This window comes from Microtus ochrogaster, chromosome 4 (assembly GCF_000317375.1).
Source record: "Microtus ochrogaster isolate Prairie Vole_2 chromosome 4, MicOch1.0, whole genome shotgun sequence".
In the NCBI taxonomy this organism is placed as follows: Eukaryota; Metazoa; Chordata; class Mammalia; order Rodentia; family Cricetidae; genus Microtus; species Microtus ochrogaster.
The window spans coordinates 26,902,169-26,926,518 of NC_022011.1; the positions used below are offsets into that span (position 1 = coordinate 26,902,169).

Consider the following 24,350-nt stretch of genomic DNA (forward strand, 5'->3'; position numbering starts at 1 on the left):
ATCTGAGAGGAAAGCCTGTGGGGAGGGATTGCAGAAGATTAGATTGGCTTGTGGGTGTGTCTGGGAAGGGCCCTCTGGAGTGCTAACAGATGTAGGAGTGACCACCCCATGGTGGATGTTGCCCATTCCCAGATTGTCCGTCATCCTGGGCTTTCTGAGAAAGCTTTCTAGGCATTAGGCTGTGGGTGAACCAGCGAACAGTATTCCTCTGTGGTTTATCCTAAGCTCCTGCTCTGACTTCCCCGCAGCGATTGTGAGCTGAAATAAACCCTGTCCTCCCTTAAGTTGCTTTTGTTGTCGTGTTCATCACTGCAGTGGAATGGAAGCAGAAAACGTGGATAATAACCAGAGCCGGGGAGAGGCAGCAGGGTAAGGGCTGGATCACGAGAAGCAGTGACTGTTCCAAATCAAACCTTCCCTTCGAGCAAAGGGGGATGGCATGAACGTACCGGGTAAGGGAGCTATGCAAACCTATGGAGTCTATGTCAAGTGAGGGCATAGCACACACAAAGGCCCTGAAAAGACAGCTATCGTAGCAACTTGGAAGAACACCAAAGAGTGTGTGGTGGGACCCCAGTGCAAAGATGCAATCCAGGATGCATCTGGTAGACCCTGCGGGGATGGCCGAAAACTGGAGATAAGAGTGCTATTCAAATTTTAAAAGCTAAGTTTGAAATCTGAGGGGCATGGGTAAGAGCAGGGGACACTTAAAAGACAGTTGCCTGAGCAGGAGGTGGCAGCTTGTCCAAGAGGGAGACCCACGGATAGTGAGCAATGGCCAGTTTTAGCATAGGGTTTAAATTTCTATCTGGGATCGGATAATGGGCCGGAGGTGTGGGAAGAAGACACACAGCCTGTGTAGGCTTTTTCAGCTCTAATTGCACCAAAATGTACTAGAGAGCTGGCTTGGGGTTCACTCAAGCAAAGACGACATCTTAGACATACTTAAGGAAGCAGGGCAGTAGTTGGAGATATGGCTCAGCAGCTAACAAGTGCTGCCCTTACAGAGAACCAGAGTCAAGTGCACAGCACCCACAGAGGGAGGGAGACTCACAATCTGTCACTCCAACCCCGGGGGGATCTAGTGCCCTCTTCTGGCCTCCACCAGCACTGCATGCACTGGGGGGGTGATGGAGGAAGGTCATTGGTTAATTAAATAAAGAAGCTGCTTGCCCTGATAGGTTAAACCATAGATGGGAGGAGTAAACAGAGCAGAACGCTGGGAGGAAGAGGAAGTGAGGTCAGACTCGACAGCTCTCCTCTAGGGGGCAGACGCCTCAGAGAGACACGATGCTCCACTCTTGCGGGCAGAGGCGGGAGCTCTGCTCTCTGAGGCACATGCGATGAAGCTCCTACCCAGGATGGACGTAGGCTAGAATCTTCCCGGTAAGCGCACCTTGGTGCTATACACAGATGATTGGAAATGGGTTAGTCCAGGAGTGAGAGTTAGCCGAGGAAAGGGCTAAAGCTAAAGAGCCAAGCAGTGTTTAAATGAATACAGTTTGTGTGTTGTTATTTCGGGCATAAGCTAGCCGGGCAGGCGGCCGGGGTGCTGGGGACTCAGCCCTGCCGCACCTATTACTACAGGGGGGGGTCATGCAGGCACATGCACACACACACACACACACACACACACACACACACACACACACACAGATTTTAAAAGCACTAAGAAAGGAAGAAGCCACATCAAAGAGCAGAGAGACTGGTGTTGGTGAAGTCCTGATTACTTATGTTGCTCATTATCACAAAATTCTTTTTTACAATAAACAAGTTCACGAAGATCGTGTGCCCATGTCCTGAAAAGATCACAGCATGTTTTTAAAATGTCCTTATTCATTCTTTGAAAACTTCACATGTGTTTGTCATGACCTTTAATCTTACCCATCCCCCATCACTTCTAAATCCCTCAGTCCCTCTCCCTCCTAATTTCATGTGTTGTTCTCATTGCTGTTAGTCCCCGGAGTCAAATAAGTGCCAACCATATGTAAGTGGATGTGGGGTGACCATCTGGGCCATGAGCAACCCGCCGGAAGCCACATCCCCATAGAAAAATGACTCCCTTCCCAGCCACCGCTGTTGACTCTTTAGCTTGACTCCGAAGTTAATGTGCTCTCATAATAGAAAATCTAGAAGGAAGAGAGAGACAAAGAAAGGTGGCATACAGCAAACCGGTCGCTGTAACACTGTCTCAACACAGTCTTAGTGGCACAATGCCTATTTTGCAAAAATCGCATCTTTTCGTAGGTCCTATTTTTCAGTCATAATTTGTTTCCTATATAAAATAGTCCACTTGCATTATTAATGTTAATTCCATGCCAGAAATACATTTTGTTTCCTCTGAAGTGTTTCTGCAGGGTGATGCTCTACTTTTATTAGTTCTGAAGTTCTTCCATGAGTCTCCACCTGGAGCATGGAGTGTTTATACTTTTCCTGTTTTTATACAAGCTGTAAATGAGTGTGTTACTGTGATGTATGTGTGTCTGTCTGTCACTCTGTGTGTGTGTGTCTGTCTGCCTCTCTTCCTCTCTCTCTCTCACACACACACACACGTGCGCGCGCTCACACACACACAGAGGTATGTATGTGTGAGCACACGCTCCCTTGCCACACACATTAGGCTTTATTTCTGAAAGTGAAATCCTCAAATCTCTACTGCCTCTTGAGAATTTACATTTCAGAAAGGTGTCTTCATTTTTCATTACATTTGTTACATTTATTTGCTTGTGTGTATTTGTGTGTGCACACATGTGTTCAGGTGCCGTGCCGTATATGTGGACATATATAGGATAACTTTTGTGAACTGGTTCTCTCTGATACCCACCATCCTGAGTATCAAACTCAATCCATAGGCTTGGGGACAAACTCCTTTACCTGCCGAGACATAGCCATGACCTACAAAGGTGTTTTGGCACCAGCAGTCATGAGAATTTGTTTTCTCCTGAGTTTGTCAAGTAGATTGCTTGGCTTTTTCTGATTATTTTGGCAATTTTATAAGTAAAACAGATTTCATTTCATTTTTTATAATTTTTTTGTCTTTTTGTTCTGTTGTTTCGCTAATAGTTATTCTTTCCTTATTGCTTTTTTTTAAACCAGCTTTTTGTAAATTCAAAATAAACCAGGGTTTATTTGACACAAACATATCCTCGGCCATCTCCCCAGTCTTCTGTTTGCTTTCTCTTGGTATTTTAGCTTATAAAAACTTTCATTCAAGTACCTTAATCTATCAATAATTCACAGAGTAAATTACGCTTATGATTATAACTCAGAAAGGTCTTCTTTGCTCTGTTTCATAAATATTCAGTGGCTCTTTACCCTCTCGGCGCCTTAATCTACCCAGAATTCATTGGGTAACGCTTTCAGTTTTAATACGCTAACCTTCATTTTTGTTGAGCACGGATGCTTGATAAATTTTATACTTCACAAATTGACTTTAAATGTGCAAACTTTAGAGTGCTGGGAGCTGGAGGGATGGCCCAGAAGTCAAGGTGCTTGCTGCCCTTGCAGCGGTCCTGAGTTCAGTTCTCAGCACCTGTAACTACCTTACAACCACCTGTAACTCAAGCCCCAGGGCATCTGAGGCCCTCATATGACTCCTGCAGGAACTACACTCACACACACACAGGTTTGCACATGCGTCTATTTTTTTAAAAAATCTTTAAATAAAGTAAAACTTTCACTTCCGTTATTCTGCATTCTGCTTAGGATTTGAGAAAAATACAAATAAAAATTAAATCCTCCCCAATGCTTTTCCCATGGCTTTGCTTTCCAAAGTATTATATTTCTTGTCTTTGCACAAAAATCTCCTTAACCCTTGTACATGGTTCTAATGGGCCTGGCATAATTCCATCATCCGTGATTTATGTAAATTCTACTCAAGCCAATTAAAATTTCCAGCCTGTGTCCCCTCTGGAGGTACAGGGTATTTACTGTGACTTCACCTCGCTGCTTAAATAAAATTATTTTGAATATCTGCATTGACTTCTTCTGCATAATTAAAGTTACTTCAAAAATTAAATGGAAAAAATGCCCTCAAAATCTGGTGTGGTTGTGAGCATGCATATACATAAGGAAAAGGTATTCTCTTTGTAGCTAAAAAAGGAATTCACTTGGAGAATGGAATTTTTTCCATTGACATCGGAAGCACCAGAGCTCTGAATAGGGAGCCTCTCCAATGCTTCTGGTAATAGGATCGAGATCTTTAATTAATAACATAACAAGTATGAAATTCCCAGCTCCTTTTTGCAGGTGAACCGTGAGCATCACAGCCTCCAGGGGAGAGAGACTTAGACAGTCACATAAACAAAAGCAGAGGCAGGCTACAAAAGGTTCAAAGCGCTTGTCCCTGGGAACTCTTCAGGACTTGTTCATAGCGCATCCGTATCATGGAAGTAACTTCTGGGTGTCAAAGAGAAACCTGGACTGTTTAATAGGAGAGAGTTTCAAAAGGAGAAGGGGTGACACATAGCACTGAGCAGACAATACCTCATCCCTGTTAGCCGTTGTCTAAATAAAGATCTATGGGGGATGAAAGATTCCCTAGGAGGACTGTGTGGGGATGACTGCGCTCCCCTTTCAGGTTGAGGAACCCCCCCCACCCCCGAATCCAACATACACACAGACACAGCAGCCAGGTACTGCTTCTTGGAACTCATTGGCTGCCACAGGGATCTTGATCTCAGGTGTGATCCTGGTATATGTTACTGAAGCCCAGAAAGTACACACGCCAAGGTCACTTCCCCTTGACAGACAGGCCTATGTCTGGCATTCCTTCTGAGTCCAGCATTGTGCTAAATTCCTGTATCCCTCTCTTACTCTAATAATAACACACAGAGAGGTCTTCCAAATGCCGTTTGTTGTGTGCACAAACTGAGACCCAGGGAACCAGCTACTTACTCGAGTAAGAGAACAGTGTGGCCCAGTTTACCTAACATGGCTTCAGCCAGTGCCTGTTGTTTGGGCATAATTATTAATAGTATCTACTTTCATGCTACAACATAGTCTGGTTTGAACAATAAATTAGGTGAACACTGTATTAATTTCCTATTGCTGCCTTCCGTAACAGGTTGCTCAGAACCCTGTGCATTTATTATCACGCTGTTTTGTGGGTTGAGCATTGCACATGGTTGTGGCAAGGGCGCATCTAGGTGTCTACAGGTCTATTTTCACACATGTATGCAGAGCTCACATGTGTGCATATAGACCTGTAGACACCCTATTGAGTTTCAGGAGGCTGCCCGCAATCACTGGGTGATGGTCCCATCCTCCATATCCAAAGCCGCCAATGGCAGGTCAAGTCCCCACTACATCACTGTGACCTTCTAGTCTCCCTCCTTCCTGGACACCCTGAGATTACATATGATCCAGTAATATCCAGGTAAAACTCTATTTTAGGTGAGCTGACCTGCTATCTTCATAGCTGACTATGAAATCTGACATATCACTAGGTCCCAGAGATTAGCATATGTCAGTTTTTATAAGGGGTTTAAAGAGAAAATTGAGATCAGAAACCCCCTTCTTAGTCCAGGTCACTTGTGTAGATGTCCTGGTGGGAAGAAGCCTGAGAATTAAAGACAAAACTCAATAGAAAGTGTCACTTGGTGCTTAGTTTGTTCAAAACACTTGATTGATGAAGTTCTACCATGCAGTAGAATACCTGTCTTCAAGATGTCTATGGTCTAATGAGACCAGGAGCCTATGCTATAGATAGATAGATAGATAGATAGATAGATAGATAGATAGATAGATAGATAGATAGATAGATAGATAGATAGATACAAACAGATAGATGATAGATACATGGGTAAATACATAGATACATAGATGATAGACAGATAGATGATAGAAGATGATAGGCCATGATATTAGGTAGACAAATAAGTACGATAGATAGATAGATAGATAGATAGATAGATAGATAGATAGATAGATAGATGTAGATAAATAGATGTATTATGTGCAGGTGTATATATATGTGTGTGTGTGTGTATGTGTCTGTGTGTGTGTGTCTGTGTGTGTCTGTGTACAGAACACCTGCTTTTTACAAAAAAGTCTTTAACAAATAACTTGATGCCAATGTAATATGAGATATTAAGCACCATGTATGAATGGTAGGCACCAGTACAAAAAGCATGGCCAATTTAAGTGCTACGTTTACAAACTAAGTTAGACTCAGGTTTATCATTTTCTTGTTTATCACAGCAAACACAGAATCCCAGGTCATTTCTTAAGTCTCCGAGCAGCCCTCAACCTCCAGGGATCACCTCGTAAATAAAGAACACAGCACTCTTTTTTTAAAATAAAATCTGTGGGCTAATTTTCAAGGGAGCTTTGTGGAATTTTTCTCTTGCATAAGCTCTGAATAACTGCAAGGTTCTAGAGACAAACTTACAAGCTCCATTTCAGGGCAAAAATACAAAGCCGAGATGCCACTGGCATCTACACCATCGCATCAGCGGCTCTCGCCTTTTCTTCTCCTGGGGGGGGGGGGTGGGAAATCCAAGATCTTATTTTTCTAAATAGATGTGTTGATTTGTATATATATGTGCCTTCATGTGGGTACCCTTAGGGAGAAAATGAAGGTACCAAATCCCCAGGAGCTAGAGTTACTAGCGAGGTGGTCGTGAGCTGCCTGACATGGATGCTGGGAACTGAACTGGGGTCCTCTGGAACAGCAGTATGTGCTCTTAACCTCTGAGCTATTTCTCCAGCCCTCATATCAAGGGTTTTTTTATTTTTTTATTTTCTTTCTTTCTTTCTTTATTAAAGATTTCTGTCTCTTCCCCGCCTCCACCTCCCATATCCCTCCCCCTCCCCCAACCAACTCCCCCTCTCTCATCAGCCTGAAGAGCAGTCAGGGTTCCCTGCCCAGTGGGGAAGTCCAAGGACCTCCCACCTCCTTTCAGGTCTAGTAAGGTGAGCATCCAAACAGTCTAGGCTCCCACAAAGCCAGTATATGCAGTAGGATCAAAACCCAGTGCCATTGTTCTTGACTTCTCAGCAGTCCTCATTGTCCACTATGTTCAGCGAGTCTGGTTTTATCCCATGCTTTTTCAGACCCAGTCCAGCTGACCTTGGTGAGTTCCCGATAGAACATCCCCATTGTCTCAGTGTGTGGGTGTACCCCTCGCGGTCCTGAGTTCCTTGTTCATGCTCTCTCTCCTTCTGTTCCTGATTTGGACCTTGGGGTTGTAGTCCGGTATTCCAATGTGGGTCTCTATCTCTGTCTCCTTTCAGCGCCTGATGAAGGTTAATATCCAGGAGGATGACTATATGTTTGTCTTTGGGTTCACCTTCTTATTTAGCTTCTCTAGGATCACGAATTATAGGCTCAATGTCCTTTATTTATTATATTATTATTATAAATAATGGTTAGAAACCAAATATGAGTGAGTACATCCCATGTTCCTCTTTTTGGGTCTGGCTTACCTCACTCAGGATAGTGTTTTCTATTTCCATCCATTTGCATGCAAAATTCAAGAAGTCATTGTTTTTTTACTGCTGAGTAGTACTCTAATATGTATATATTCCATACTTTCTTCATCCATTCTTCCATTGAAGGGCATCTAGGTTGTTTCCAGGTTCTGGCAATTACAAACAATGCTGCTATGAACATAGTTGAGCATATACTTTTGTTGTATGATAGGGCATCTCTTGGGTATATTCCCAAGAGTGGTATTGCTGGGTCCAGGGGTAGGTTGATCCCGAATTTCCTGGGAAACCACCACATATCAAGGTTTTATGTGGCAACACACATACACATAGAGAGAGGGGGAGAGGTGAAAGGGAGAGGGAAAGAGAGAGAGAATTCTCTCCAGACTTACCTGGAGATGCCAGACCTTGTCCCTGTGTTCACCCACAATGAACCTGCAGAGATCCTAGTGTGGTCCCTGATTGGTTCGTACACTGTGCTACAAAAGATGTCTGGAAGGCAAAGAGCGAGGCCACTTTTGTTAAGATCTTTGAGTTCGTTCAAGTGGACGTTCCCAAAGACGCGGTCCACAGATGGCATCAATCCTGGCATCCTAGTCGGAAAATGTGCCACAAGGAGGAGATACAGATAGAAAACGTTCCCTGGGGCAACGGGGTCTTATCTGTACAGGGAAACTGAGTCTCGCTGTGTTGGAGCTGCAGCCAGGATAAGATCGTCATTTATTATGACTGGAAATAAGCCTCTGTGAGCAACTCACTGATACCGGGGCATGTACTACAGCATCTCAAAAAAAAAAAAAAAGTCATTAACTGTGTGTGTCTGTGTTTTTCATTTGAATACTCTGCCCAAAGCAAATCAGTATCATCAGAGTTGATAAAAGGTCACTGGCTGGCGTGCTCCCTGGGTCGTTTCTCTTCAAAATGACTCCCCAGGGCATTGACTGCACATGGCGCTGTGCCTCTGACTCCATTGATCCAAGCGTCTCTTCTGGGACTTGAGGCAGCCCACGCTACAAAGGACACTGTCTTTTAAGGCCTGGCTCTTCATCTTGGCCTTGTAACAGCGGGTTTGTTCTTCATTGTGTGTATGATCACAGTGTCAGATTCCGTGTCTTTCATGGGGGGAGATGAGAAGATGAGCCAAATGCAGGCCACTATGTTAATGGTTTGTTGTTGTGCCGGAAGCCAACAACTTCTGTGTGCTTTGTAATTTGGTTTCATTATGGGTTCGCTTTGGGTTTTGTTTGTAAGGAGCCTTGTGAATGCATCATACAGAGAGCATCTCAGTCATTACAGGGCGTTGATTAATTAAAGAGTCGTTGGCTCGCATATCAAGGCATTACTGGTTCACAATCTCTAGTAGACACCCCCCACACACACTCATTTTCCCCCAGATGGAAGGAAGTAGAGGAGCTGGGTACCAGGAAAGATGTTTAAGGGGACTTTACCCTGGTGGCCTTCCCCAGTCCTCTCCTTCCACTCTCAGAGGCTATAACTCACAGCCTAGTGAACCCGCACCATACCCTCTGAAGCAGCATGCATGAACACAGTGACTCCACACCCCTGCACCCAGCTACCAAACCCCTCTGAGCTGGAGCATGTATCACATGGTCTCTTTGTCAGTCTCCCTTGGGATAATGCATCTTCGCTCCAGAAACTTCCAGGGTGACCCTTGTGGTGTCACATTTCATGTATCCACTTAGGTCATTTGATTTTTATGTTTATAATTTAAGTTTTGTCTTCTTTTAAGAAAATTCTATGGCTCTGTGACTGGGGGAAAATGGCTCAGTCAGCCAGGTGCCTCTTGGAAGCATGAGGTCCTGCACTTGTTTCTGTTTGTTGTGTTGTTTTGTTTCAATTTAGACAGGACCTCACCGTGTAGCCCTGATTTGCCTGGAACTCACTCTGTAAACCAGGCTGTCATCGAACCTCCAGATATCTGACTGCCTCTGCGTCACCAGAGCTGGTCTAAAGGAATGCGGGATCTGAATTTGATCTAAGGACTCACATAGAAAAACCTGGCTCTGGTGATATACTTGTAATCCCAGGGCTAGGGAGGTGGAGAGAACCCTGGGATTGACACGCTAGCTAGCTAGTCTAACTACATGAGTGAGGCGGAGGCCAGTGAGGAACCCTATTTCATAAAAAATGAACAACTCACAAAGAACAATATCCCAGGCTAAACATCCCTGGGGGTGAGGGTGGGGCACAGAGCTGAACTGCTGTGGTAACATGCCCAGCCCGTGCTCTGTGGCAGGGGGTTATGTACACACACTGGAGTACAGGGGTCGGCACAGAGCTGAGCTTCCTGGTAACATGTTCCTGGTGGTAACATGCCCAGCCTGTGCTCTGTGGCAGAGGGCTATGCAATATACAGAGACCCATTGTGCATGTTGGTAGGTACTCTCGTGGCTAGTAGCAAGACTATGCATGCTTACTGTGCTCCAAAATCCTTGGGAGGCAGAAGCAGGCAACGCTCTAAGAGTTCAAGGCCAGCCTGGTCTACAGAGTGAGTTCCAGTACAGCTGGGGCTATACAGAGAAACCCTGTCTTAAAAAAACAAAATAAATAAATAATAAGTAAAGGCAACACCAAATAATTGTTAATTCCCTTCTTTAAAAAAGTAAGCTGTCAGTTTAATATGCTTTGATATTGTTTACCACTGGGGCTTGTGTCAGTCAATTAAGACTGTCAACTGGCCCCAGGCTCGTGGACTCAGACTGAGTGTCAGCCTCCTGTGCCAGAGTTGGGGAAAAAGGACAGATGGCCAAAGCTGAGGCCAGCACTTCGACTCTGGTCTCTTAAAGAGAAACCACCTCTTGGGGAGAGGGCTTTAATGCTGTCTGAGGCCTCAGATCCGGGCATTCACTAACCAAGCGTCTCCACCATGCCCCTGTGCTTGGGAGCGGGCCGAGGTCAACATGGAGAGGCATACGTGTGTGGGGATTCCGTGCTGTGAGAATTGTTCCATCCAGGAGAGGGCAAAGCAGGGGCAGACTAGTCTGTAGGAACTGAAGGATAGTCATGGACTCTAGGCTGAAAAGGAGATGAATAGGCCTGAAACTGGGCAGCCCGGCTTGGGAGGTGTGTTTTATATGACACCTGTGCCGCACAAGTGTGCTGAGGTGGAGGAGCTGAATGGGCTCACGTAGTTGAATGGGAAGGAACAAGAGGACTTGCTTGTGGTGCAGAAGGAAGACAATGACCCTGTAAAGCCTCTATTATGCCTTTGGGGGTCTCAGGGTCACCTCCCCTGCCTGCTAAGACTGGACTGAATGAATTTACACATAAAACACTCACACCACCCCTAAGAGAGGCTGAAGACAAACCCTTGAACTTCGAAGTAAGATTTGGGTGATCATAGTCACTCAGGCCTGTAATTCCATTCAGGCAAGTCCAGGTCAGTCTGAGTCGCAGAGTAAAACTCTGTCAAAAAAAAAAAAAAAAATTCAAGCAAGCCAAAGTCATAAAGGGCTGCTGGCGTTATTTCCCTAGGGCAGCCATGTTGGGGCTTCCCACCATGGGCCAGCTGCCCATAGCTGTCCATCCTTCTGCAGGCGGGCTCAGCCCTGCAGCTTTGCAAAGGTGGTAGGTGGGGGTGGGGACGCTTCCCTGTGCCGCCTTCTTTCTTGCTTTGTTTCTGAGTCTCAAACACAGCCACTCGAATCTGTCACGTGACTCACAGGAAACAAACAGGGTTTCAGCTTTCCGAGGGAGGGTTTGTGTGTTCGAGGCATCTCACTCAGGAGGGGAGACGGAAGGCAATAGCATCTCTCAGCATTGATTTTTCTGACACTGCCAGCCCCTCTGGAATGTGAGCGCCGTGGTGTCCTTCAGAAAGGCCGTATGTGCTCGCTAGGGTCTGGCCCTACCATGAGAAGGGCGAGGGAAACTCACAAGGATGTCAGGTTTTGTGTGGGAATGTGTACATGAGTGTGACACACACATGTGTACATGTGGTGGTCAAAGGTCAATGCAGGGTGTCTTCCTCAGCCACTCTCATCAATTGTCTGAGACGGGGTGTGTGATCCTTGGTCTTAGCTGTCAACTCGACACAACTTCCAATTGCTTGGGAAGAGAGGATCGATGAGGAATTATCTAAATCAGGTTGGCTTGTAGACATATCTATGGATAATTGTGTTTATTACATCAATTGATGAGGGAAGAACCCACACACACACTGTGGGTGGCACCATTCCCTAGAAAGGGGATCCTGGACTGTACAAGTAAGGAAGGTGAGTTAAACACTAGTGTGCACGCATCAATTCATAGTTTCCTGATTGTGTGTGTGCTGTGAACAACCCCCTCAAGTGCCTGCACCTGTGGCTTTTCAGGTACAATGGATGGAAACCTAGACTAAAAGCTGAGATGAAATCTTTCTCCCCTAAGTTGACTTGGGGGGGGGGAGGATTCATCTCAGTGACAGGAAACAAAGACATAAAGTCCCCAACTGAGCCTGGCATTCACCAATGTGGCTTCCTGCCTTTGCCTCCTCTTTGTTGAGATTGTAGACACTTGGTACTGTACTCTGGTTTAATGGGGTTCTGGTGATCTGAATTCAGGTTCCTCTGTTACTGACTGAGCCTTGTCTCCCAAACCTCAACTTTGAAACAGTGTTTCTTTCCTATTGTACCTCATTTGAGTGCAGTGTTAGGAGGCTTTGTCCATTTGAATTTTTCCAAAACTTACCTGCCCAAGAAATCAAGTGGGTATAGAAACATGTGTACAAATGTGTGTGTGTATGTATGTATGTATATATGTATGTATTAACACAGAGGATATGATACCACTAAAGAAAAACAGAAAATAATCCCTTTGCCCATGTAGGCTGGGTTTCATCTGATACCCACATTTGCAAATCACATAGGTAAGATCATCATGTTTATCTTGTCTGCTTCACTAATCTGTAAGAAAACTCACCACCACCAATAACAACAACAAACAAAAAAAAAAGAATTGAGAATCTTGGTGAAGGGACTCCATGACCAGGGTACATGGTGATCCCCTCTGAAGGGGATGTATTAGAAAACTAAAATCTTACTGCTGTTATGGAGAGAAACCAAGGCCTGGTTCAGCACAGCTAATGGAACTGTGGCAATAACAATGCCCTGGGAATGCCATGCTATGGTACTCTGCTTCCATTTCAGCAACACCGCTGAGTCCCCATGTTGCCTTCTTGACTGAGATCTGGAAGGACTTCCCTTTGGAAGCTCTTCATGGATCTGGGAAGTCTCTGACTATTTAAGGTGGGCAGGACTCCTGAGGTCACAGCAGAGCCCTGCCCACACCAGCCCTCTTACCCGAAGGATGCCTCTAGATGTGGAATTGACCTAAGTTTCTCCTCGGCATGACCACTGAAGCTGTGGGTTCCCTCAGTTCATGGTGCTTCATCTATTGTTTCTATTAGTGTAATGTTCCTTTTAAGGATAATGATGTTGGAAAAACCAACAGCGTAAGCACGCTTTCCCAACTAGGGTGAATTGCGGGTGTGTGTGTGTGTGTGTGTGTGTGTGTGTGTGTGTGTGTCTGTGTCTGTGTGTGTCTGTGTTTAAATTTCTTTGCAGATTTGATGATTTAATTGTGGATTTTCCAAGGGGTGTTGTGACACATGTTGATCTCTGCCTTGTATTGTAAGCATTCTACTTTCTGTTCTCATCCTGGTGACAACTCATGGAAACTAGAGTTCGAATATCACCAAAGGCTTGTAAAATGACTGATAAAGCATACTGTCTGTGGGGAACCTTGTTTTGATATTTTTTTTAAATAATGGTTTCTTTCTCTCCCAATCTCTTTCCTCATCCAGCTGTTTGTGGAGACCACCGATGTCAGTGGCAAAACTCTGGAGGGGCCAGTGCCCTTGGAAGTCATTGTGATCGATCAGAACGACAACAGACCCATCTTTCGGGAAGGTCCTTACATTGGCCACGTCATGGAAGGGTCACCCACAGGTAAGTCTTACTGACTGGACATCAACATGATGGTCCTAAAAGTGGCACATGATCATCTTTGGGGATTCCTACTGGTTGTCGTGAAACAATGCTAATGTTCCTCTGGATTCTAGCAAGAGCTGGAAACATCATACCAGAACATAACTGGGGGGCTGTGAACTATGGAAATGCATTTCCTTGTCTGCAGGGGTGATGCTCCATCCAGGACTCCGATGCCTGGTTAGTGTTGGGCACAGTGTGAATAGGTCGCACGCAGTGTAAGAGATGAAGGCATAACTGTCACCCCATGGAGTTTTGATGAGAATGGCTGTCCTCCACATAAATTGCTCTGTGAATCCTTTTCATAATTGCCTTTCAAGAAGAACAATGTTGGTGTGACAGGCTGGACCTTTTTCCTTTTCCTTAGAAGATTCTTGGAGAGACCGCTTTTGTCTTCAGTCAAAGGACTGAAGGCAAGACATTCCTCTCTCTTTCTCTCTCTCTCTCTGGAAATACATGTAGCTACTGTCCTGAAAATTACTCCAGGATGCCTCGGGGCCCTGTTATCTTTCACCATGTTTAACCTATCAGGGAAAGACTTAGAATTTAGAGCCCCCAGAACATCCTAATTAAAGTTTCCAGTGTCCAGCAGAAGTCACCTGTGAGCATCACGCTGTGAAAGCGGAGAAGAAAGGAGAAAGCGATCCCTGTTAGAGTCTGCTTTGATTTTAAGCTTTTAGACACATTTGGGTGAAGAAAAAAAAAGCCCCTTATTAAGGGTGTCCCTGTTGCTGGTTCTGAGGTTTTGACTACACAATGAGCAAAATAGTCAATCAGCAAGCCATAGAGAAGACAGGGGCCAGCTTGGGCTGCTGCTCTCCCTTTGTTGAATTGATGGGATGTATCAATGACATGTAGATCCTGGAGACTTTGGAAGTGTTGCCATGGTAACCTCCCCAGACTACCAGGTGAATAATCATATGCAAGATGCCTCAAACCTCCCTTTAACTCCACAAGCATGGTCCCCGTGGTCTCCATCACGTCCCCCCGAAAGAGCAGTAGCAGACATCCCCCCTCCCAGATTTGAATGTGTTCTCATACAAATGATGAAGGCAAATTTGCTGTGTGTTTCCCAAGGTGTTATCGGGGAGAAATGGGGGGAAAGGAGTGGTATCAAGGCCCCAGGGTGCAGGTGAAGGTAAGTCAGACCACTTCAGGGCATGTCAGCCTCCTGGCACCTCTCCAGGGGTTGTTTTTTGATGGAGAGGGGACTTCTGATGAGAGAGACCCTGGACTTTGGTTGTGATGTTTACAGAAATCTACTTTAAGGAGCGGAGGGGGCAGACCAGGTCAGCAAGATGGATGGAGAAAGCTATTAAGGAGGCCAGAGTGTGAGCACAGCAAAGAATAATTCCTTCTTCCCGTGTGCGGTCCCCAGACCCTGAGTGTGAGCGACTGGAATACGGATGGGCTGAAAGCAACATGAACCCAGCATTAAAGCCCATGGTGCATCGGGGACTGCGAGCATGCCCTGTCTCTGTATCATACGTGTATGTGATGAGATGAGGGCCAATCTTCCTCCCACAGCCGTGTCCTTCCGTAAAGTTTAGGAGCATTTCAGGTGCTATTGCTTTATATACTTGTCATATTTTCAGGGAAAAAATTGAATCCTTTATGCACATTGAATTTCTTAATGCACAAAGCTATTTGGTTAGGGGCAGACACATCTCCAGGAAACATAAACCAGCCCACACTTTGCTCTGTAATTGATATTATCCCGTAAAATGCATAAGATTAGGACGGCTGGTGGAATGGATGCCTCTGTGGGTGCAGAATGGTCCTGGTCACTGTCTTCCTTTTTTTCAGCAGACTCTAGGTTTAACTCTAGAGCAGTCATGGGAAGGAACTGGTGAGATTTGGTGTCAAGAGGTAGATATTGGAGGGCAGAGGAGACATTCTTAATGCATGACTCCAGAGATTCAGTAGCACCCCGTAAAAAACTTACAGAGGGAACAATCTCAGGGTTTTGAGATGGTGGGTGATGTTCCAACCTCCTCTAACCCTCTTCCCCACTGAGACCCCTTTCAAATTACATACACCGTATGTTCTTTGTTTCCTGATTGGTTAGACAAGTGATTGCTTCTCCTGTGTTTATAAATCCCTGGTCCTTTATTGGCTATTTCTCAATCACTCTCCACCTTATAGTTTTTGAGGCAGAGTCTCTCACTGAGCCTGGAGACGGCAATTTCTGCTATGCTGGCTGATCAGCAAGTCCTGGGATCCCCCTGCCACCACTTCCTCAATGCTGGGATTGCCGATATACACTCCCATGCCCAGATTTTCACGCTGGTGCTGGGGATGCAGCACAGGTCTTCAGGCTGTGTGTCAAGACTTTACTAACCAAGCCATCGCTGTAGTCCCGGCCCCTCTATTTTCAGTTGTTCCATAAACTTGACAATATAAACAGCCACTGGACTCTCCATCATTGAGCTGAGTTCTCATTGTGTGCTGGAGGATGTAGATATGATACACTCCCCCACCCCCCTCCCGCACGCCACCCACTAGCCTTTTCCTACCCTGAGAGCTGGATCCAGCAATCCTCATCTCACAGATGATGAGAAAACCAAGAGTCAAAAGAGTATCCATGTCCTGAGCTGTGATCTGCAAGCTCACCCACATGTACCATTCTGGATTTGGCTACCGTCTTCCCAAAGGCCAGGAGGACCATGGGGAAATTTGGACGATGATGCTTTGTTTTGATGAGAGGTTTCTCTTCCTGTTTCACCTCCGTCGTGGTGACAAAGCATCCTGACCAAAAGCAAGCTAGGGGCTTGATTTGTCTTCATTTCCAGGTTACAGTCCAATGTTGCAGAGAAGTCTCAGCTGCAGGAGCCTGTGACCATTGGCCACACCCATTGTCAAGAGAAGAAAAGAATGAATGAATGAATGAATGAATGAATGAATGCTCTCATACTGCCTGCTTGTTTTCTGTTTTCAGCTAGCTAGCTTTCTTCCCTCTTACACGGTTCAGGACCCAAACCATGCAATAGTATTCATCTTCCTACCTCAGTAGCCATCAAGACAGTCTCTCACAGACATGTCTGCAGGCTAACCTGATCTAGACATTTCCCCAGCTGAAGCTCTCTTCTCAAGTGACCCTAGGTTGTGATAAGTTGACAGGTAAAACCTAACCATCACAGTCACCAACCCCAGCTCAGTTATGGGTCTATGGTCAACAGAATCTGCATGTGTGCACAACAGTCCTCATCCATGTTTGCACCTCATATGGGCCTGAGATCCATGAGACACTCAGCTTGTGGGTCTCATCTGCTCTGATGGTAGAACTAGACTCTAAGCAGGTCTGGATGGGGGCATGTTTGTGTTAGTGCAGTTCTGTCCAGTGGACCAATTCAGCTCCTAATGGAAAGTGAACAGGCATCCTGATCAACAACTAGGCTCTCTGAAACCTTTTGACTTATTGTGAACCTTCCGAGGAAGGCTCTGGGGGAAACAGGGGGAGATATTGAGACCCTTGTTAGTAATCTCAATACTTTCTTCTAAGCCCATCTACCTAGGGCCAGTGGCCTGGGGTGTGGTCTATATAACTTCGTAGAGCCTAGTGCTCTGAAGAGACCCTTCTTGTCACCTCTCCTGTCACCAACATCTTAGGCTTTTAATCATTGATGAGCAAGGGGTACCGCTATCATTTCACATCCAACTCCATACATAATGCACTTGGTTTTGGTAGCAGCCTTATACCTTAGTATGGGGTTCAATGCCTTCCATTCAGTTTCTTAACAAGGTGAGACTTCAGGCAAGTCACTGAACCTTCTAGAAGCCTCAACTGCCTTGTCTGTGAGATGGAGTGGGACAGAACAGTAGCTAGTTGGGAGCCTGTAGGTGGAGATTAAATGAGACAGCAGGTTGTATCCGGTACTTAGACCATAACAAATGCTCAGAAGATGCTGGTGTGCTCGTAATACTGAGATTATTTTTGATGTGCTGACATTGTTCCCTTCAGCAAAGTTAAAGCAAAGAGATGCATTGTTGGTATGAAGGAGAATCCATCTCCCAACGAGCCAGGCATCAGTGCCACGTCCCTGTGTACCCAGCTGCCATCGTTACCCATCCATCACAGAGGAAGGTCACCTGTATTTATCTGCAGGTACAGACAGGAGACTGCTCCCAGATGCTCAGCACTAACTCCAGGGTATTATTCTGGGGAATCACTCCTGATGCAGGGACATCAGCAGAGAATGATGGCTTTTCTAGTTCTTTTCATAGTTACAGTGTTGATTTATGGGACCTGCATCCAGGCTGTGGCCATTCCACCAGCCCGCAGGGCCCCAAGACTCACCAAGGCAGAAAACAGGGCTAGGACCTCAGGATTCCCCCAGAGGATGCCTGTACTGGGACCCTGAGCACCCTGCTGACACCAATGCACACGTTTTTGTCTCTGCTGATCTTCTGAGTGCTGTTGTAAAGGGCTGACGCATGAGCAACCACCAGGGCTTCCCCTAGCATACTCTAAGGGGGGGGGGGTCAGGGGCAAGTGTGGGACCCCAGGGAAGGGAAGCTCAGGAGAGGGATATCAGCCAGTGCAAGAGGTATGGAGAGGCTGTTGGGGCGGGCGCGTGGAGCTTAAGCCTCTGGGGAAGGGGTAGGAAAAGACATCAACCCCCATGAGAATTAATCTCGTAAAGGGGCAAGAGAGCTAGGATGTCCCCCATTCAACCTGCACATCTAAGGGCAATGAAAACCATCTCTAGGAGAACTTTAGCTTCCAGGACTTTTGATCAGCTATGAAAAAGGCAACCTGGGATGTAAGCTTTCAGGCAGCCTTCCAGCAAGACACAGGAGCTCCTCATGGGGCTGGCCTTAGCTACCCTAAATGGAAGCTGGCAGAACAGCACTCCATCATGGGCCTTGAGAGGCATCGGGACACGAGTAATGTAAAGACTGTCTGTATCCAGTCCATGTACCTACCATGTTGGTCACATTCAGCTTCCCTTCAGGTGGGGATATGGCCCACAGACACATATGAGTCAGGAGAAGGACCAGTGTCTAGGCACTGCACTCGCCATTCTCCATGCTGTAGAAAGGCCAGATCATTAGCCGACCTCCTGACAACACCATGACTCCCACACTGCCTTGTTCCCTGCTTTCCACTTCCCCTCCAATAAGTTCCCCAAACATCCCGAATGCGCCAACATATACTAAACTCTGGGGGCATCATAGTAAGGGGGCAGACTTTGTTCTTTCCCGCTAGCATTCACAACCATGTAAGAAAATAGCAATGGAGAAAAAAAAAATGAACTGAAATTGTGGCCAGTGCTACCCCGGAGCCAGACAGGATATTTAACACAGGAGCAGCTGAACCTCTTCTTATATGGAGGGAGACTCTGCCAAGAGGTGATGGAAGCAGAGAGATGCCCCCTGCTCATTTTCATCCCAGGTTCTTCCCAGTATGGTCCGTCTAATTTTAAAAGGAATCTGACCAGGCCAGACATGGGGAAAACAGCTAAATCCGTTGACCTTTGGGGCAATTGTCCACGCTGAGAGGTCAACTTGGCTCAGCAGCAAAGCGGCTTGAACTAAGTAGAGTTGGCCGTGATGCTAATGGTTGCTATTTGGTACCCAGCTCAGCCTAAGGATGGCTATGATGCTGGGAACTGCTGTTTAATTCCTAGCTCAGTATAAAATCCCCATGTAGTCGGACTGGTGGTAGTAAAGCCTCTTTGGTGGTGCCCTCTTTTCCCATGGCATTTTCTCTTCGCTGGTATCTCAGACATTCAAAGCATGTTCTCCCTCATTATCTTCTGCCCCAGCCAATCTCACAGTTTCCAGAGTATTTGGCCACAGCCACCTTGCAGCGTTTTCTTAAAAACAAAGTTTTAAAGTTGCAAACTTTCTTTCAACGTCTTTAAGTGAACAACTTCATTCCATCAAGTCACCACGTAGAAAGAACCATCTGCATCAGCTGGCTTCTAGGTTCCCTCTGGGCATCTCCACACAGTGAAAGGCAGGTACATGGGTCAACAGAAGCAAGACTCCACCCAGGCACAGGCAAGCCACTGTGTCGAGTCCACCTTTGCCAATCAGCGAATGCCTATTTGGTCCCTATGGCAAGCAGCCAGTGTCTGGTATGCTGTCATCTAGTTAACCAGCCCCCTGTTGGTCAAAGCTGTGGCTCTCTTCTTGGCCCTCATCACCATTCTGCAGACCAGTGTTCACCGACTCGTCCCCACCCACTTTTGTGGCAATTTATATAGGGTGGGAGTCAGATTGGCATGATGGAGAATAAGCCTTATTACATTTTGATCCATGTTTAGGCACTTCTTGTAATCACAGGGTTTGTAGTCTATGTCTCAGCTAAGCTCAGGAATTAGGAGATAATTGTTTCTCTTTTCACAAATATACATACTGATGAGAAGTTTCATTTATGTGTTACCCTGGACTTAACAGCAGCGAGGTTTTGTGTTGGGGTCTTTATCTGCATTGGAGCAGGATGGGGCTGTCTCATTGAGGCCTTCTTCCTGGGTTTTGAGGCAAAGGAAGAAGGTCACAGTTGCTGTTGTTTGCCTGTCTCCTCAAGTCCCAGCCAGAGCCTTGGCAGAGGATTGAGTCTCAGGAAGAATGTCATGAGCATATCATTTGAGTACAGTTGGTCATAAAAGAATGTTATCAAAGAGTTGTATAATCCAATCAGAGGCTACTTCCCAAAGGCAAAATTCCAGGAACAAATGGTATGAAAAGTGATATCTGAACCTTTATCACTCTTGAATCTTCTTAGTCATTCAAGAAATAGAATCTTGGGGCTGGAGAGATAGCTCAGAGGTTAAGAATGCTGGCAGTTTTTCCAGATGACCCAGAGGAGCCAGGTTCAATTCCCAGCACCCACATAGTAGCTCACAACTTTCTATAACTCCAGTGTCAGGGCATCTGACACTCTCACACAAACACACATGCAGGCAAAACATCAATACATTTAAATAAAAATAAATCTTTTTTTTTAAAAAAAAAAAAAAAGAAGGAAACAGAACCTCTTCGGTGACTCTTCACTCTGTGTGGCCCCAGGCAACAAATGTGTCTCACATTCCCGGAGCCAAGTCCATTAACTCCTCGGTGTGATTTCCAGAGTCTTCACTCTTACATACTCAGCCCACTCTGGTGGACACCATTGAATGTAAGAGGCTTCCATCCTGTTGGATCACTGGAGCATTGAGGCTGCCAGAGGCTCTAGTGAGAGCAGAGGAATGGTTGAACCCCTTGGTCTTGTAGAAGGGTGTCCAGCCATTGCACATGTCACCCTAATAGGCACAGCTTCGAACCCTATCCCTTCCATTCCATGTACAACCAACCCTCTTACCAACTGAATATACACATGGGGTTGGAGGTTTTCGGAGGCAGGCCTCACCTTGCTTCCTGCATCCTCTCCTCTTGACTTTGTCTTTGGTCCTGGGTCAGCCTGGATGCTGCCTCTCCTCTGCCAGTCATCCGTGTTTATGCTCTTCAGGGAGTCCTTAGAGTTCCGGGTGACCTGGAGAGATGTGGCTCTAATGCTCCTGCCAATGACTTCCTTCATAAAGTAAACATATAGTAGCCCTGCTCATTAAACTTCTGAAGTTATTTTGGACTCAAGAGAAAAACTCCTTTTCCATCGCTCATCAACATTTGAAGGTGGGAAGGATTTGTGACATCGAGGATTTGAAGTTAAAACTGCAATCTAACTCACTTGGTTAATAAAAAAAAAATAGAACACGGATTGGATAAAGAAGCATCAATACTCTCAGAAGCATAGTAATCATTCTAAAGCCATGTGAACAAATGTATCCAACGGAAACTTCCAGTAACTGTGGCTACTCCATGATGGCTGAACAAGTCCTTGAGTTGTTGTGGGCCAATGTGTGCCCCTGGAGTCTGTCCTCCATGTCTGATTCTGGGCATACAGGGGAAAGTCAGAGCATCAAATCCATTATTGATAACTTCAGAGACACTGACTTCACAGCAGTTCCTACAGACAAGTCCTTCAGCAGCTTCCTATTGGTCAACTGCTCTAAGCCAGGTTGTGTGGAAGGTGTTAGGGACATAGAAATGACCCAGACTAGGTCTCTGCTTTTAAGACATTTATGAGTCTGAGGAGATGGCTGGGGAAATAGCTCAATTGGCAAAGCTCTTGCCTTGCAAGCTTAAGGACCTAAGTTTGATGCATGAAACCTGCTTTAAAAAAAAAAAGACAATCATTTGGAAAGATTGCTCAGTGGTTAAAAGCACTGGCTGCTCTTCTAGAGAATCTGGGTTTCAGTTCCTAGCATCCACATGATGGTTCACAACCATCTGTAACTCCAGTTCAGGGAATCCAATGCCCTCCGCTGGACTCTGTGGTCACTACATACATATAGCACATATACAGACATGCATATAGGCAAATATCCATTCATATAAAATAAAATGGAAAAAAAAACAGCCATGGTGATATGCATTTACAATCCCAGCACTTAGTAGGTGGAGACAGGCAGATCCTCAGAGCTTGCTGGATAGGCAATCTAGCTTACTCACTGAGTTCCAGGCTGATAAGAGACCCTTGTCTTAAAAAAGGTGGATGGAACCTACATTCACCACTTTTTTTGCTGCTGTGATGATAAGACACCATAACCAAGGTAACTTATGGAAGAAGGAGTCTATTTGTTATGGAGGCATGCACCAAGCGGCGGGCTTGGCAGCAGAAACAGGAAGCTGAGAACTCACATCTTGAACCACAAGCACAAATTAGAGCACCTCGTCACAGGTGGGAGGAGTCTTTTAAACTCTCCAAGCCCATCTCCCCTCCTCCTCCAGCAAGACTACGCCCCCAACTCTGCCCAAACAGCACCATCAACTGGGATCTAAGTATTCAAACATCTGAGTCTAGGAGGGACATTATTATTCAAACTACCTGAAGAACGACACGGGCTTGTTTGGCCTCCATATGTCCAGACACCTACACACATGTACACCTAAATGCACACACCGCTTGCGATTTTCTGGGAGATGAAAGTTAACCAGCAATTAAATGAGCAGAAAGGATGACGTAAGCCCTACAGGTGAAACAGAAAAAAAAATTAATGTGATGCAATGATCATGAAGTTTGATGAGGTGACATTGAACCTGAAGATGGTGAAAGAAAGAAGGGTGATCCAGGAAGAGCAGCCAAGGAATAGCAAAGACCTGAGTGGTGAGAGAAGTGTCCAGAGAATTCTAGGAGACAGACAAGTCCACAGTCACTGTGAACAGAAGTCAGCAAATACAAAGCAGATCTGTCTCATTCTTGTTTTATTTTAAGTAAGGTTTTATGAGACCACAGACATATTTATCTATGTATTGACTGCATTCAGGCCACTGGCTGATGTAGATAATTGGACCCAGATTATACATCCTACAAAGACTAAAGTGTGTACTAGCTGATCTTGCAAAAAAAAAAAAAAAAGGTTTGTAGGTCCCGGATCCAGGCTCCTTATGTTATGGTGTGTTTTACATGTAGCGGGACAGATTTAGTAGATTTGGTTGATTTAGAAGGGGACTGGTAACGTTTGGTTTGACTGTTACATAGTAACCTGCTCTTCTTAGTGGGTCGCTGTGGCAGAAGGGGACCAAGAATGGTTTTAGAAGAGTCAGTTTCCTTCAGGGATGCAGCCTGTGGTCAGCAGCCCAACCTCTGGCAGACAGCCCCACATCTGTGCACATCTGTGCACACCCATGCACACCCATGCATCCCAATACCCATGGACGTACAGGCAGCACTATGTTGGCTTAGTGGGCTTAAGGGAGGGGGAAAGCGAGCTCATGAAGCAGGGGAAATTGGTGCTGTGGAACATGGGAAGAATTGGAGGGCAAGGAATGGGGTACAGATTTGGTTAAAATATGCACGTGTTAAATTCTTTTTAAAAAAAGAAGAAGAATGGATGTTTTCAGTGCCCCAAGCCCAAGAGAACTTCAGCCTTAAGCAAGGTTGGTAAGGAAAGAGACAAGAGGCCACACATGACTTCTGCGATGATCCTCTGATAAATGGGAGATTACTACACATTGCAACAGTTTATGACACTGGATTATTGTGCCTGATGCCATCTTTATGGAATTACAGCAGGACTGTAAACCTTAATAGGTTTATAAATTTTCCCCAGGTGTGAGCTGGATTCTGCCTCCTGTTTCCTTTCTCAGCCGTAAGATCTTAAGCCTGATATTGGGATATTTCCCCTCCCTCACCAGGTTTTCAGGAATCGGCAGTGTCCCAAGCACACACCGTGGTGGTCACTGATAAATGCCATCCAAGGCTCCAATGGTCCCAAGTGGCAGGAATTCTGAGTCATAATGCTCTCTTTTTGTTCGGTTTTGAAATAAATGTCTGTGCTCGTTTACAATTTGTTCATTCCTTTGATGAGCATCTCCAGAAAGCCCACCATGTGTAGATACACCGCTTTTAGTGGAAATGGAGGTGCATGAAGGCCAGTCCTGCCCCACACAGCCTGCAGATGCTCAGGGACCTCAGCAGGAAATGCGACGCACACACACTGTAGTCCTTCGAAAGTGAGCATGCTCCTGAGAGCCATCTGGGAGAGATGGAGGGAGATGCGCCTGCCTGGAGGGAAGCAGTGAGAATCTTGAGTAGATTCTGTCTGACTGCTCTTCGCTCGGCCCTGGGCTGCTTGTCCCTTAGCTATCAATGCAGCCCTCCTAAGTGCTGTAGGACTGACCGCGCGGAATCTCATGAACTTAGGTTAGTCCTCCCAAAGTCCAATCTTAGACCAGTGTGTTTCCAGTGACTGTACTCTGTCATTTCCCACTATCCTGAAACGGTCTCACCCAACACAATATCGCCATGCCACTCAAAGTCTGGAGAGTATTTCTCTCTCTCTCTCTCTCTCTCTCTCTCTCTCTCTCTCTCTCTCTCTCTCTCTCTCTGTGTGTGTGTGTGTGTGTGTCTCTCTCTCTCCCAATTCAGCTGTGGACAAAGTC

At 45.8% G+C, this 24,350-nt stretch overlaps 1 protein-coding gene across 1 annotated transcript in view; it reads left to right on the top strand.

Moving 5' to 3' along the window:
• The window catches only part of Cdh13 (cadherin 13), a 952,185-nt gene that overhangs the window by 624,383 nt on the left and 303,452 nt on the right, over positions 1-24,350 (top strand). The window contains exon 6 of the mRNA XM_005345742.2: positions 13,235-13,379. Within this exon, the coding sequence (XP_005345799.1) occupies positions 13,235-13,379 (145 nt within the window). The remainder of the gene's footprint in view (positions 1-13,234; positions 13,380-24,350) is intronic.